Below are 15,717 nucleotides of genomic sequence, written 5' to 3' on the forward strand. Positions count from 1 at the left end.
CTCCAGAATATGCTGCTGCCATCACGCACAGAAATCACTTTTTCCATAGCTACCAACGTAATAGATGCACTGAGACTAAAGCTGCTTTCAGGACTGCCAGCAACCACTGTAAAAGAGTAATAAAAAATGCAAGAGAGCTATATGCTCAGTCCATTAAATCCAAAGTAGCTGAGCAGCGGCTTGGTTCCCACCAATTTTGGCAAATAATAAATAGGATCCTGAACAGAAGCGTGCGTTCTATCCCAACCATTATCAATGGACCAGAGGTCATCTCGTCAACATCAGACAAGGCCAAACTACTTTGCCAAGAACTTTCCAGCAAATTCTACCCTATGCGACGAAGGCCATCAACTCCCTGTATATATTTTTTTTTTTTTTTTTTTTTTTTTACACAGTGATCACCACTTATCAAGGCCCGGAAGCCACTCAGGGATAAGGGTTATTGCAAGTACATTGAGTTAGTGAGGAGATTTGCTGAAGTGTTTACTTAAGGGGGCGGTTCATTAGGAATTTGTTAACATTGGACTTGAAGACATCCAAATTGTAGTCCGGAGGGAAGCAGGCAGACGGAACAGAGTTCCACAGGCGTGCAGTTCTAAGAAAGAAGCTTTGTTCATGGAATCCGCGTTTTGATTTAGGCACAGATATAGAGTCGGGGAAATTTTTCACAGTGGATTCAGCCAGACGGGTGTTTCTCGTGAAAGTTTGGCGAGGGGGGACCAGAGATTGGAGTTCAGACGAGCATCTGCCATGGAAATAACGATAAAACAAGGACAGACTCGCAACATCTCTTCTGTGGGAGAGAGGTTGCAGGGTAGAGAAAAGGGCATCCCCCACTAAGCCACGAAGTCTATTTTGTACTCTGTCAAGGCAGGATAGGCTGTTTTTAGCAGCTCCTGCCCAGATATGGCAACAGTTTTCCATCCTTGGACGTACTTGGCTTTTATATAGATAGAGAATTGCATCAGTAGTGAGATATCTTCCACCTATAACACACAACATGCTAGGTAACATACAAATATCTGTGCGTTAGGTCGCCAAGCTAATCAAGAACCAATTATAGTGTTAAAAAAGCTTCAACCAGAACTTGCTCCCATACTTACAAAACTGTTTAAGCATTGCCTTAAGAAGTGCTTTTCAACAACCTAGAAAACCTCATCAGTATGCCCTGTATTTAAGAATTCAGGTGATAAGTCATCTCCCGCTCAGTACAGACCAATAAGTCTCCTGTGTGTCATGAGTAAGTTGTTGGAATCCATATTAAATAGAGAAGTAGTCAACCACCTCAGCAGAAATAACCAGCTTAGTGACACGCAATATGGTTTCTGTTCTGCTGGATCTACAGCAGATGTGCTAATGGTTATAGGATTAGCGAATCGCTCGACAAAGGCTTCCTTTCTAGGGCAATTGCTCTTGACATATCAAAGGCCTTCAATAAGGTATGGCATAAACGCTTACTTCACAAGATTTCCAGCTACGGTATAACTGGAATTGTTTTCTCAATCATTAAATCATTTCTCTCTGATAGGCTCATAAGAATAGTGGTTGATGGGCAGAAATCAGAGACCCGAAGTATTAATGCTGGAGTCCCTCAGGGGTCCATCCTAGGCCCAACTCTCTTCCTGATCTACATCAATGATCTCCCAAAACACATACTTAAATCATTCGTTGACATCTATGCTGATGACACGACCATCAAAGGCCGTAAATGACAGCGTACTCTCTCTCCTCTGATCTTGAGCACGTGGTATAGTGGGGGAAGAGGTGGCTGGTTACCTTTAATGCATCTAAAACCAAGCTTCTATCTTTACATCAGAAATGCTATGACTCCCATCTGGCATCAATTGAAATAGATGGCTCTCATCTAAGGGAAGTCCCATATTTTGATAAGCTTCTGGGTTTGACCTTTACTCCTGATCTGAAATGGAACATGTACATCAAGTCTGTTGCCAAGGACGCTTGGAAAATGGTGGGATCCTTCTACCACTCCAGAAACTATCTCACTAATGATGCAATTCTCTATCTATATAAAAGTAAAGTACGTTCAAGGATGGAGTACTGTTACCATATCTGGGCAGGAGCTGCTAAAAACAGCATATCCTGCTTTGACAGAGTTCAAAATAGACTTCGTGGTTTAGTGGGAGATGCCCTTTTCTCATCTCTGCAACCTCTCTCCCACAGAAGAGACATTGCGAGCCTATCTTTGTTTTATCGTTATTTCCATGGCAAGTGCTTGTCTGAGCTCCAATCTCTGGTCCCTCCTCGCCAATCTTTCACGAAAAACACCTATCTAGCTGAAACCACTGTGAATAATTTTCCCCACTCTTTATCTGTGCCTAAATCAAAATGCAGATTCCATGAATAGAAGTGCACGCATGTGGAACTCTCTACCGCTTTTGTTTTTTTTACAGTGATCACCACTTATCAAGGCCCGGAAGCCACTCAGGGATAAGGGTTATTGCAAGTACATTACGTTAGTGTGGAGATTTGATGAAGTGTTTAATTAAGGGGGCGGTTCATTAGGAATTTGTTAACATTAGACTTGAAGACATCCAAGTTGTAGTCCGGAGGGAAGCAGGCAGACGGAACAGAGTTCCACAGGCGTGCAGTTCTATTTTCTGTTTCCCACCTGACTTCAACTTGGATGTCTTCAAGTTCAACATAAACAAATTCCTGATGAACCGGGCCCCCCTCCCCCAAGTAATGACACTTTATAAAATCTCCAATACTAACGAATAATACAACGCTACCCCATTGATTACTGTAGATACAATAACCCTTATCCCCGAGTGGCTTCTGGGCCTTGATAAGTGGTGACCCTCATGTAAAAAAAAAAAAAAAAAGTATAGATTCCAGGAGTGGCATTAAAAATATTTTTTTTGTTGTCACACTGTAATAAACACACACACGTATGTTTTCATCAGGAAAATACAGACAATATTTCTTTTATGTCGCGTGTTGTCATTTAACCATAGTTTTCTGTTCTTATTAAAGATTGAAATTTTTGCATCCAATTCCAGTGGTTTTGTGCTCTGATAGTTAGGAGTGAAACTATTTTCATTGCTTGAATGCATTGAAATTTGATTATAAAATCATAATCAATCCAAATACAGTTTTTTTGCTTTTTTTAAATAAGCACATTTATGGTCTCTAAACCATTTTTGTTTTCTTTTCTTTAATTAGACATTTACTTATGGACTCTAAACCATTATTTTTTTTCAAATTTGAATGCATTCAAACAGTGAAAATAGTATCACTCGTATAATATATATATATTTGAAAAGAAAAAAAAAAAAATTCAAGAAATCATTTTATTTCTATAATTTATTTGGTTCAACAAACTGAAGTTAGTCTAATCAGCAAGTTCTGGTGTCTAACCACAGCAGGTTTGACTTACTGTCAAGAAAACAAATAAAATAAAAAGATTTTTTTTTTTCTTCTATGTTTTATTTATTTTGGTTTGTTTGTTTTATGGCCTTTTTCAACCCTTTCTCGGTTATTTAACACAGAAACAATATTCATTGCAAACATTTTTTTTTTTTTGCATATCATTAATTGAAGATGTGTTACAGTTTTATACGAAAGAAAGGAAATACCACTTAATGGTATTGGACCACAATCAGACAAAATGGACTTGATGAATTTATTCCATAGACAAATGACGATATTATACCAATTATGCGCCAACGTTTTCATTAATGTTACAGACAAAATATAAAGATATGCACAAAGCATATTATAAGAGATGGTCTTTAGCGAAAATGCTTTTTCAATGTTGTGCAAGCTGCTTTAAATGTTTAAATTCTATTTGAATATGCTCTTCTCAAAAGAGTACTATGGTTTGTTTCTCTATAATAAAACAGATTATATATAAACCGCAATTAAAAGATGGTAAATTATATTTTACACAAATTTAACGACTCAAAATAATCTATTTCTCAACTGCTTGCAAATAGATTTTTCTAGATCTAGATTACACACGTTTGGATTTTTAATTTGTCACCATTATAAATCTGACTTGTACATATCGGAACATTAAATTTGTGATCATTTTGTCTTGAAAACACTTAACACATCCTTTCATCTGGATTTTTAATTCATTTTTTTATCCCCCCCCCCCCGATTTATGAACTTTCTGTACTAACAACTTTTTTTTTTAATTTCTAACTAGTTTGTATATAATGCTTTTTCAATTTATGCCAATACCAGTAAATTTCATAACTTTATAATATTCATTTGCTAATATATTTCCTCTGATGAGAAGGACGCATTTCTTTGAAACTATGGATTAAGGAAATTTTAATATTTCTTATTTGAGTATACTGTCGAACAGTAAATTTATTTAAAATATAATTTAGTCTTTAATTGTGTTCTATAACAAGCTCTATTTCCTAATTTGGGTGTATTGAGCTTTTTTTTATCAGGTTGGGATTACTATGTAAATATTAATATTTATATTCATTTTAAGTTTTCATAAGTTTTTGGTTTGTAAATTTAATGTTTACTTCTGGATTTTACACATATGTGCTAAGCCAAAAGTGGGTTTGTTGACCGAGTTTGAATCTCTCAGTCAGCAGTAATTATCACTTTCTACAGTGATGATTACATAAGCAGGAAATACTAGTGTCTGTAGGTAGAAAAATTAATCTTTATTTAAAAATACTATAGCTTATATATGTATATACCATTAGTTATCATTCCAAAAGCTGAAATCAATTCATATTCCAATTATTTTTATTTATTTTTTTTTAGGCAGATGTCTGAATTTTCATTATATTATGCTTTGCACATGTTTCGTTAAATAGCTATAAAAAAAAAAAAAAAAAAAAAAAAAAAAAAAAAATCACTAAAAACAACTTTTCAAAGAGGAATGGATATTTTTCAAAAACTGGTAGAAAGTTTATTGTATAGAATGAAAAAAAAAAAAAATAAACCACTTTTTCCATGGTCTTGACACCCCAAAATTAACTCCGTTTAAGTTGGACCATGATTGATATTTTGGCCAAGTTTAGTGGCAATGTTGATACTGTACACAAATTTAATCGAAAGCATAACCTCTTTGGTGGAGGTAAATATTTGGTTTTGGGACTGACTTAAGTTTTAAACAAAAATAAATTCAAAACACCTTCTTGCAAATGTTCTAAGTGGCCGTAGTTTGCAATTTACTCATCAAGTCAACCAGTTCTTCCAATGCATGTCTACCACTTACAGCTTTGGTAGAATTTATATAATAAAACAAATGTCCAAAATAAGTTTTCCTCTCCCAGGGGTCGGGCACGGTGTTTCCCAGAAAAAAAATAAATAAATAAATAAAATATAATCTATTATATAAAGAACAGTTGTGTGTGTCTGTATGTCCAGCTAGAAGTATGAAATTACAAAACAAACACCCATAAAGTTGGTATATTCTTGATTGACGTTGCCCTAGATGAATAATATCTTTGAAAACAATTTTTTTTTTTTTAATAAAGTAAAACAAAATCTTTGTGTGTCAAATCGGAACAAGTTTCATCAGGGTGGGATTAAAAAATGTTTTTGAGCCATCTACAATTTATCTATTACATAGAGGATAACTCATATGATTATTATTTTTAATAAATTAAAACAAAAGAGAGGAATGGGCTGGGCAAAGATGAAAAAGTGAAGAGAGAGGTTTATATATAAAGATGCTACACACACTTTTTAAACCCTTATATTTTGTTCTTTATGGCCCAGGTAATTCCGGATAGGCTTGCTAATTAAAAAAAAAATATATATATATATTTCATAACTTTATAATATTCATATATATTATAAATGCAAAATATACAAATTATATTACTTAAAGGAAAATCGATTTTACTAAATAGCTGTACATTAATTACTGTTCATAGCAAGAGAATTGTTCTAAATGTTCTATTTAAGATTGTTATTTAAAGTTGATTTATATTAATATATTTAATTTATTTTGAATTATTATTACCAACATTGTTTTTAGAAACCGGTTAGAGTTATTTCCCCTGTTGTCTTATCTATGACATAAGTCTCAAATGTTGGTTTGTGTGTGTTCATATATCCGCTAAAAACTTTCATCAACCACATCAGACCAGATCGAAACCGGTACCATCTGAAAGAGTCATCCTTCAGCAACATAATACCTAAGAATTAGAAAATAAGATTAATTCTGTGGTGGTTAAATGGACCATTCTTCCAAAGGAGGTCACTTTTGGCTACCATTTTTTCAGGGTCATGACATCATAAGTCATTGTGGTATGATTGGCAAAAGCGTTTGCCACTTACCTTTTTTCTTTCTTTCCCTCTTTTGCATTTAAGGCTTGAGCCTGCCTATGCAGCTATTTTTTTTTTTTTTTTTTGCAGTCGCACAGGTACTCACTGCTATTTTTATTGAAACAAAAGTTTGCTTCGATTCATTTTTGGTGGGGAGCGGGGTCTAAGTTGTCACCTACTTTTTCCGTTCTTTTCTGAAGGAAGTTGCTTGATATTCTTAATATAGCAGCTCTGTCCAAACCAATTTTCATGTCTACCCAGGTAACGCCGGGTATCCATGCTAGTATATATATATATATATATATATATATACACAGAAAGATCCCATTTTCATTTTTTTCTGCTGACAACATAGGTGACAAAGGATAGTCTTATCATAATTTCTTTGTTATTCAATATTGTACACACGTTGCCACAGATTAGCAAAAAAGAGTATTTCCACAGAAAATGATAAGTGAAAATTCCTGTGAGATTTCTATTTGCCAATTCAGAGTCAGAATATCCAAAAGAGAAAATGAAAAAAAGAATTTAATTTTTTTATTGTATTAGTCTGAATAATCCAAACTATTGTGATAGAAAATGTAATAATTGTTTTTAAAAAGGAAGTCCATTCTTTTTAAGAGTTTTTATTTGATCGGAGGAAAATGTCAATAAAAAATAAAACCAATCAAACATGGAATCAGATGAAACATTATCATCAAATTAGCAGAATTATAATTTTACTATTTCATCTCTACATCATCTAGTATAATATTCTAGTTAATATATGTATTTTTTTTTTTTTTAGTATTTACTTCAACAATGTTCAATACACAAGTAGAGCTTAGTATTAGTATAAAATATACCTATGGCAAGTAAGCTAAATAGAAACTTTTATGTCTCATTCTCGTGGGGAAATCCTCAATTGACTTGATGATTTACTCTGGGAGTGAAACTAATGTTTCTGTGCAGCTTACTTGCCATAAGTATAGTCTCATACTACTTTATATATGTTTGCATTCCACAATTGCTACACTTACAAACAAGTAAAGCTGACTGACTGCTTTTATTATGTTTTTGTTTTTGTTTTTTTAAATTTCCATCCGCCATATTTTGGGAGAGGGAACAATCAGAATCATGTATAAAGGTTTTGTATAAAAACAAAAACATTTGTTTATCATAGATTCAAAATAAAAACAAAAAAGTGAGTTCTGCAATTTGCTTTTCTTCCTCTCAAATGTCAATAATTATATTACTGCTTTATGTCATGTATTCGTACTGGAAACAATATATTGTGTACATGTTTCAGTAAGCTTCACTTCAATAAGTTAATCATAGCATAGACTGATAAACTCTTCCTTGGAGTGAAAGAAATGTTTCTCTGTAGCTTACTTGCCATAAGTCTATTTCCACTACTACTAACCTCTACTCATGTATTGAGCACTGTTGAAATTGATACTGAAACATATAGACAATATATTCCTTTTATAATAGAGTAAATATAATAAATTTTAAATATATATTAAAACCTTTTGGGGTTATTTCTCCATATTTACTTCAAGAGAGCTCAGTAATAATAGAATATACAACTTAAGGAGATCTAGAATTGAAACATGATTGCAATTGTGCAGCCATTAAACTGTATAATTATTATTTGATGCTAGCATGGCGCTTAACATTGCTTGGTCATAAAATACGCTTTAATATATTTTAATTTATGCAACTTTCATATTTATTATGATAAATTCAATTCTCTATAGATTATTATATACAGTAATGATTTCAAAAGTAAAAAAAAATAAAATAAAATTTTAAAAAACTATGATTCGGGTGCCATCAGCTAGAATCAAAACCAAAACATTTTGTGTTTCAGCCTTAGTCGCTACTATTCGAGTTATCAGCAGATGGATAAGAAATAGTTAAAAAAAAAAAAGACAAACTTTATTGCGCATACATACAAGAACACTTAAGGCAACTTATGACTGTCAAATTCCAATTTTTCGTAATTTTGAGCCTTTAGCAGCTATTTTTACTGGCTAAAGACTCGTAAAAGAATGATTCCAAAAAAATACAATTACTTGGTCTGCCTTGTGCTGTTTTGCATTTGCTTCTCTGACGCAATGCAGTTTGAAAAAAATGAAGACAGACATATGGACATAGTTTTATAAATTAATTTCATACTTCAGAAAGATCGATGTAAACAGAAATTTCAGTTTAGATAAATTAAGCTTCTTATATAACTCCAGAGACAAAATCTATTATATAATGGAGTTATTTCTGTGTTTGTATATCCAGCTAAAACTTCAAAAATACACAACAATCCTCTACAAAGTTGATTTTTATTTTAATCAGTGTAATTTTGTAAAAATATCTAAAAATTTAGAAAAAAAAAAAAAAGATTCATTCTTCAGGGATTAAATGGCTATTTTCATCATTAAATACTATTAATAATTGAAAACAATTTTTAAGGTTATCATGTGTTAATACAGGTCAGGAAATGAACCAGCATTTTTTTTTTAAATTGGAAGATGCTAACTTAAATTTTATCAATTATTATCTATTTTCATTTCTCTACAAAGAAAGGGTGTTGGAGAAAGTTATATTAATGCTCTGGAAGCATCCTTAATTTTACTTGGCGCTTTCAGTAACACTCTGAAGGTGTCCTAAGATTTTTTTTTCTTTCTTTACTCTTCACATAAAAAATGGAATTTCTATTGAAGAAACTTAACACTTAAACAGTTTCTCTTTAGTTTTAGTATGGCCCCAGAACAATACCGGGTAGCCCTGATAGTATAGAATATAAATTCCAAAGTTTTCAGATGAACATTAAGTTTCGGTTTGCTTAGAATTAATTATATATATATATATCTAAACACGCACAAGATCATTAAAAAAAATTGTTGTATAACAAATTAATTGCATTATCAGGGAGGTGAATAACAAAAACTGATGAACATGTGTGCTAAGTACAAACCTAGTTCATCGCATAGGACCTCTTACACTTACGAAGGGTGACAACCTTCAGGTGGTTCCTTCTGTAAATATCAGATTCTAGAAAGAATCCGAGAAACCAATGCCAATAATAAAATGATCTGGATTCATATAAATTGACTTTATCAGACAGATAATACATTTCCACGTCAATCCATATATGACGTTTCATTCTATCTTCCATCCTGTGATAAGTGCAGCCTATATATATATATATATATATATTATATATATATACCAAGACTTTGATGGCCATAAAAATCAGTAATCATTTCTGGGTAAAAATTTTTTAAATGTGCACCCATTGATTTGCCTCCTCACAACGTCGGTTCTTAATGTGGGGGGGGGGGGGAATACAGCCCTTAAAAAGGAGTACTCTAGATTTGGACAAAAATTAGAATGGCCCTAATCTAAAAAGATTTCTTTCCACTAACCATAGAATAGATGAAGCACAGTATTAGAACAGGTATTACACTTTGCTCCTAGTCAAAAGGTCAAGGACATGTAAATTAAGTTAAAATGTGTATTAATCACAGCAGAAGAGTGGGCTGAAGCCAGCAATTTTTGCAGGCATTGGGGGATGATTAAAAAAAAAAATCCCTTAGTTTATGCAAAACTTTTTAAACGTTAAAAGATTGAAATATTTTTTTTAATTGTGAAGCTATTGACAAACGTTTAGAAGTACCTATGTATTTTTGAAAAGGAATTTATTCAAAATAAATATTTTTTTTACATCTTATTATCAATAAAAACAAAACGTTAGTAAAATTTTTATTATTTATTGTATTAAATCATTTTACTTCTTTTAAAAAAAAATGCAATGACAGTGAACAACCATAAAACAAAGGTATGTGATAGTCTGCACATTTGAAGGAAGTCAGTTTGTGGTTTTACGGCATATCAACCCTTTTTCGTATTATTTAATAATAAATCCAGTAATTTTTAAAAAAGTTTTATGCTTCCAAGTTTTTTTACATCTTAAATATTTATTCATAGTGCTTTTTTTCCCCTCTTTTTTTTTTTTTTGGCTTTTGTGGAGCATGATTGAGTTTTGCAAACAATGTTTGGTGCATTTTAAGTCAAGAAGCCATTATCTTCAGACAGCCTGGTAGCACCGGGAAGGGAATCAGAGCCAGAGCGTCGGGTTTTGTAAAAGAGATTTTTCTTTAGACATTGTCTCCTCATCTCCTGTTTTAGTACAGCATTCACACTGGTCGAGTTTAGCAGATTTTCATTTTAAAGGAAAGTTTCTAGGGAATATAAAATTCATAAGCAATTCTCAATCCCACGTATATTCCTGGTCATTTTGATGAGGTTAGCTTTTGCAGAGACGTATCCCATGGTGATTCTAAATGGTAGCCCATCTGGAATGGACCAGGCTCAACTTTGGTGATCTAATGTAACTTGCTGTGTCAACATAATTATGTCTATCTTTGATTCAAACCAATTGATGATCAAACAAGTTCTAAGTTTCAAAAAAGATCAGTACAAAACTGACCTATGTCATTCCTAGGACAAAGAATGGTTAATTATTACCATCCTCCCACATACAGCACCTGGGGTCCTTGTTAAGAATTCCCCCTATTAAAAAAAAATAAAAATAAAATAAAGGAAAATCTGTATGATGTACATACCTGTGATGAAACAAAAATATCATATTCCAAAATCCAAGTAAATTGATAAAGTAGTTTTATTAGCAAATAAAGAAAATCGTTTTTAAACAATGGGAATTCATAGGCATTACAATAAAAAATCTTTCAATTTTAAATTAAATTATCTCCCTTGTTTCTTGAGATTATTTTCCAGATGGTAATGCAAGACAATCGCTCCTCTCTTACTCATAAAATTTGATTTTCTTAGTTAAAACTAAAATTACTGGATAAATTTGTGATTTTTGGAACATGATATTTTCATTTTGTCACAGATATGTACACCACATACAGGTTTTTCTTGATTTTTTAAAAAATATAGACCAGGCTCAACGTCAGTGATCTCATGTGAATTCCTATATGAATATGATTCAAACCAATCGATGACCAAATCCTAAGTCTAAGAAGATAACAGTATAAAACTAATCTATGTCATTCCCAGGACAAAACAATGGTCAATTTGATATTGGAGTATCATAACAAGAAGTAGCATCCCAAATTAGAAAAGCTTTTCTTACAGACGGAGGAGTGATGGTGCTGACTTCCTAATTTGTGCAATTCTGACTAATCCAATTGTTGAAAGCAACAGAAAAGCGATAAAGTTGATCCAATGATTATTTTAATGATAGCAATGTGGCAGAAAACTTTGCTAGAATTAGAGAATAGATTTAGACCAAAATAGTCGACTATGGAACCAAACCAACAATTTTATGTTGTAGACAAATATTTAAAACCTTCAATGAACAATGCCATTTTGAAAAAAAAAAAAAAAAAAAAAAAAAAAAGAAAAATTAAACCCATTCTTTAATTTTTATTTTTTAAAAATTTTTTACCAAATTATAAAAACTGTTTTAACTCAGCCCCAAAGTCCAGAAGTGGGTGATCATTATTACTTGGTGGACTGGAAGAGGGCGATTATTTTATGTTAAATTTATATGTGAAAGTGATCCTCCACTTTCAAGTCTAAACAGTTTTTTTTATTTTTTTATTTTTAAGTTTTCAGGCTGTTTGCATGTAACACCTAAAAATAAGAGATTTTTTTGGTGAATTAGCAAAGAATGTCAGGTTACAGATATTCTATTGAGTAATTCATTACTCATGAGTTTACATCAACATTTTTATGAATGATGTACCACATTTGTTTTGTAAGAAAAAAAAAATTTTTTTTGACAAAATAACACATACTTTCAGTATAATAGGGTTGGTAAGGGGGTGAAAGGCAAGGAGCCATAATTGATCAAGCAAGATCACATGATAGTTATGGAGAGAGTATTTCTTATATAGTGAATTAAGTTAAGGCAGTCAGTATACAGGTGGCCATGTGGGATGCTTTTTGTTGTGGTCAGCTCAATAAAAAAACAAAGATCTAAGGAACATCTGAGAGTAACCACCTGGCCAGTGAGTTTTTTTTTTCAATTAATGAACTAATATTCTACATCATTTGTTATAGCCACCAATTTATCTCCAAGCAGATTCTAGCTACAAGGTGACCACATGTGGGAGTTCAATTAAAGCCAAATATCAAATGTATAAAGTTATCTTGTTGGATTTTCTATGTTGAAATAGCAATCCATCTGGCTAATTGATATTTGATTCTGACTAGAGATTTCTCCCTTTATTATTTTCACTGAAACACTTTACACTAAAAAAAAGTGTAATTCATTCCAGTTTCTTTCTGAAAATAATTTTGGCAAAGAAGATCAATTAAACAGATGCAATTTTAAATCGTGATCTAAAAGACTCAAAATGTAAGGGAGATAATTCTTAATTTAAATTCCAGAGCCGATCACTCATATTTGAAAATACTTTTATCTACAGATTGATAACATTAGTTAAAAAAGTCAATCTCAAAAAAATTCAGGCAAGCTGATTTAGAATAGTTCTTAGTATAATGAGAAATAATAAATTACAAGAAGACACCTGGATTTTTTTTTTTTTTCAATATGGCTGCTTAACTTTAAAAATATTTTATGATTCAATTTTTTTTTTTTTTTAATCAAGAACTGCGCAAATTTCACATTTAATTTTTTTTTAACGTTCAAATTTTATTTACTTATTAAATATTTTATTAGTTTTATTCTAAAACAAAACCAATTGCCACGGAGATGGTGTATAGCAACTGCTAGAAGTATGATAATGCATAGAGAATACTGAGCATAGAGAATAATGCATAGAGAATACTGAATACTCCTCATTCACCCATCACGTTGTTTTCAAAGCCACTATTATTTTTTTTAGTTTTATTTCTTGGTTATTCAAAGTTTAATTGTACTTTTATCACTCTCCTGTAAACCAAGAAATAATTTCTTGATGTCTCTTCAGATGGATTAAGTATTCAATGAAATTCTGTTAGAATAAAGTCTGAATATTTAGAACATCTTGAAAGGCAAAATACAGTCTTTTTGTAATTTGCAGAAGGCCCTAATAACTTTGTACCTTCCTTCAATTCTCCTGAATAAAAGCCCAGTTTAATAATATTAAATCAACAGTGACAATGATATGCAAACATTCTTTCAGTCTCCTATTCCTTTAACATAATGATAGAGCAATAATCAGATGGTTATGCAACATCAGGTTAGATTAGATTTAGCATATTAGTTTTAATATCCTGTCGAAATGGTTAAATATACCAAAGCTAGGATTAACTCATCGAGTGAATGTGGTATTTTGGTGAAAGTATCCTAACAAGAACTGTAAGAATTGACAAAATCTATGACCAGACGTGATATTTGTTTAAAAATAAAAGCAAATGTTTTTATCTAAATAAAATACCAAAGCTTCATGAGCTCCTGACTGCCAGTCAGCTACATTGGTCAAGTTGAGAGAAGTGATTCTTAGATTTAAAAAAAAAATGCAAAGATCTTAAGTTGAAAGACTTCAGGACAAAATTTTTTATCAATGTAAAAATCAATGTGGTCGAGAACAATCAAATGTTTCAATAGATAGTTCATCAATTTTCAAAGAGAATATTAGTTTTAAATAATATTAGCTATTGTGATCCAATGAGTCTCAGGTATGTCTAATCTAATAGAAAAAATAAAATAACCTGAAAAATTTTAATTCCTATTATTTAGACTCTTCAGACTATGAGCGGAATTTTCACAATGTTTTGGTTGATGTAACCTCCCACCTTCTTCAGGTGTATCTTGACGAACTCAGGAATTCACATGGAATTTTGAACTAAGACTGAAATTTTGTGAAAATGACATCAAAGATGAGAACAGTAGTTCAAAAAATCTCAATAATATGAATAACTAATCTCAATAATTAAACTTTTTAATGATATAGCGGCCATATTGAAAAAGCATTGGTGAAACATGTGCATTTTAACTGCTTTTCCTCAATACATTAAAAACAAATCTGAAAAAAAATTTTAAAAACTCAGCTTGCCTTCATTTACTATCGACTTAACTGCTTATATTACTGTGATTGTATATTCACAACTTTTTAAATGAAGTTTTAATTTTAGATATTTTTGCTTCAAATGCAAATCGTCACAATATCTTTAAATACCATCATAAATGAAAATGTAGTTTTAAATACGAAATGTCAAAAAAAAAAAAAAAAAAAAAAAAAAATTGAAAGACATAATAAAAATATACAAAGATGAATCACAGTTGATGTTAAAAATGTGAAATTTTGATTAAAAAAAGATAGTACTCTACTATTAAAGATGAAATTTAAATATTTAATGTTTTGTTCAAATGAGAGTGGAACAAGAAAAAAAAAAAAAAAAAAAAGACTTTAATTTAGCCCATTCTAAGTCTTGACTCAATTTTCTTTTTCTTTCCTCCCAATAATCTTACATAACGGATTTTCACCGGTTTAGTCCAATTCTACTCTTAGGCTGATTTTCTCATGATCCTGCCTGCGGACATTGGGAGTTTTCCTAAGCAGAATTGGATTTGGTGCTTAGTTATTTAATACTCGAGAAATGTCTTCCTATAACTCACTGATGTCATAAAGATGGATGACTTGGCGGAAGCACAGAATCCATACATTTCTTGGCTTCTTCCGAGAGATCTTTTGCTTCTCCTTTTAATTTTCCAATTACCCATTCCATTGCTTGTCGGCCCTGAATAACAAATGTAAAAAGAATGTAATCAATCATTTATTCAAAAATAAAATATCATAAGTAAAAAATGGGTTCTTGTCCAGAATTCACCAAAAACAAGTTAAGCATGCATGGTCCCTTGTGTTTGTTTGTTTGTTTGTTTGTTTTGTTTTACGGCATATCAACCACTTTGGGGTCATTTAATGCCGAAAGGTTCGTTATGTTGTGTTAAATATTGGTTTGTTCTTCTTAAGGTTTTTTTTTTTTTTTTTTTTTTTTTTTTGGGGGGGGGGGGGGGTCTTTCCTTATATTTTTGAGTATATTTTAGTTTCTTTCAGAAAATTGATAATTTTTTGGGGATCAATCTTGTTTAATATTGTTTTCAGATTTTTTTCTTGGTAATACTTTGTTCGGATTTGTTCAAGGTCAATGCAGTTTGTCAGTATATGGTGTATTGTGTAGGGTTCTTGACACGTTATACAGTTTGGTGTCTCCTCCCCTTTTAGTAGATGTGAGTGGGTGATGTGAGTGTGACCTATTCGCAGTCTGGTCATTACTACCTCTTCCTTTCTTGTTAACTTTTTGGTGTCTCTCGTTCCAATATTTGGTGTTATTTGGAATAGTTTGTTTTTGGTGCATGAGCTCCAGTTTTCTTGCCATTTTCTCTTCAAAAATGTGTTTATTTTAGTCTTTAGGTCTGTATAGGGGATTTTTCCACTTATGTGGTTTTGTTGCAGAGTTTCCTTTGCTGCCTTATCTGCTTGTTCATTCATGTAT

At 31.8% G+C, this 15,717-nt stretch overlaps 1 protein-coding gene across 2 annotated transcripts in view; it reads right to left on the reverse strand.

The window, feature by feature from the left end:
• Nucleotides 1-3,297: 3,297 nt before the first annotated feature.
• LOC145279703 (PRELI domain containing protein 3B-like) overlaps nt 3,298-15,717 on the reverse strand; it is a 66,265-nt gene continuing 53,845 nt past the window's right edge. For both annotated transcript variants that reach the window (XM_080131102.1, XM_080131023.1), the window contains exon 6: nt 3,298-14,961. In XM_080131102.1, coding sequence (XP_079987228.1) covers nt 14,845-14,961 — 117 coding nt within the window. In that variant the 3' untranslated portion in view covers nt 3,298-14,844. The remainder of the gene's footprint in view (nt 14,962-15,717) is intronic.

Source organism: Euprymna scolopes, chromosome 1 (assembly GCF_053919585.1).
Source record: "Euprymna scolopes isolate OS-2025 chromosome 1, ASM5391958v1, whole genome shotgun sequence".
NCBI lineage: Eukaryota > Metazoa > Mollusca > Cephalopoda > Sepiida > Sepiolidae > Euprymna > Euprymna scolopes.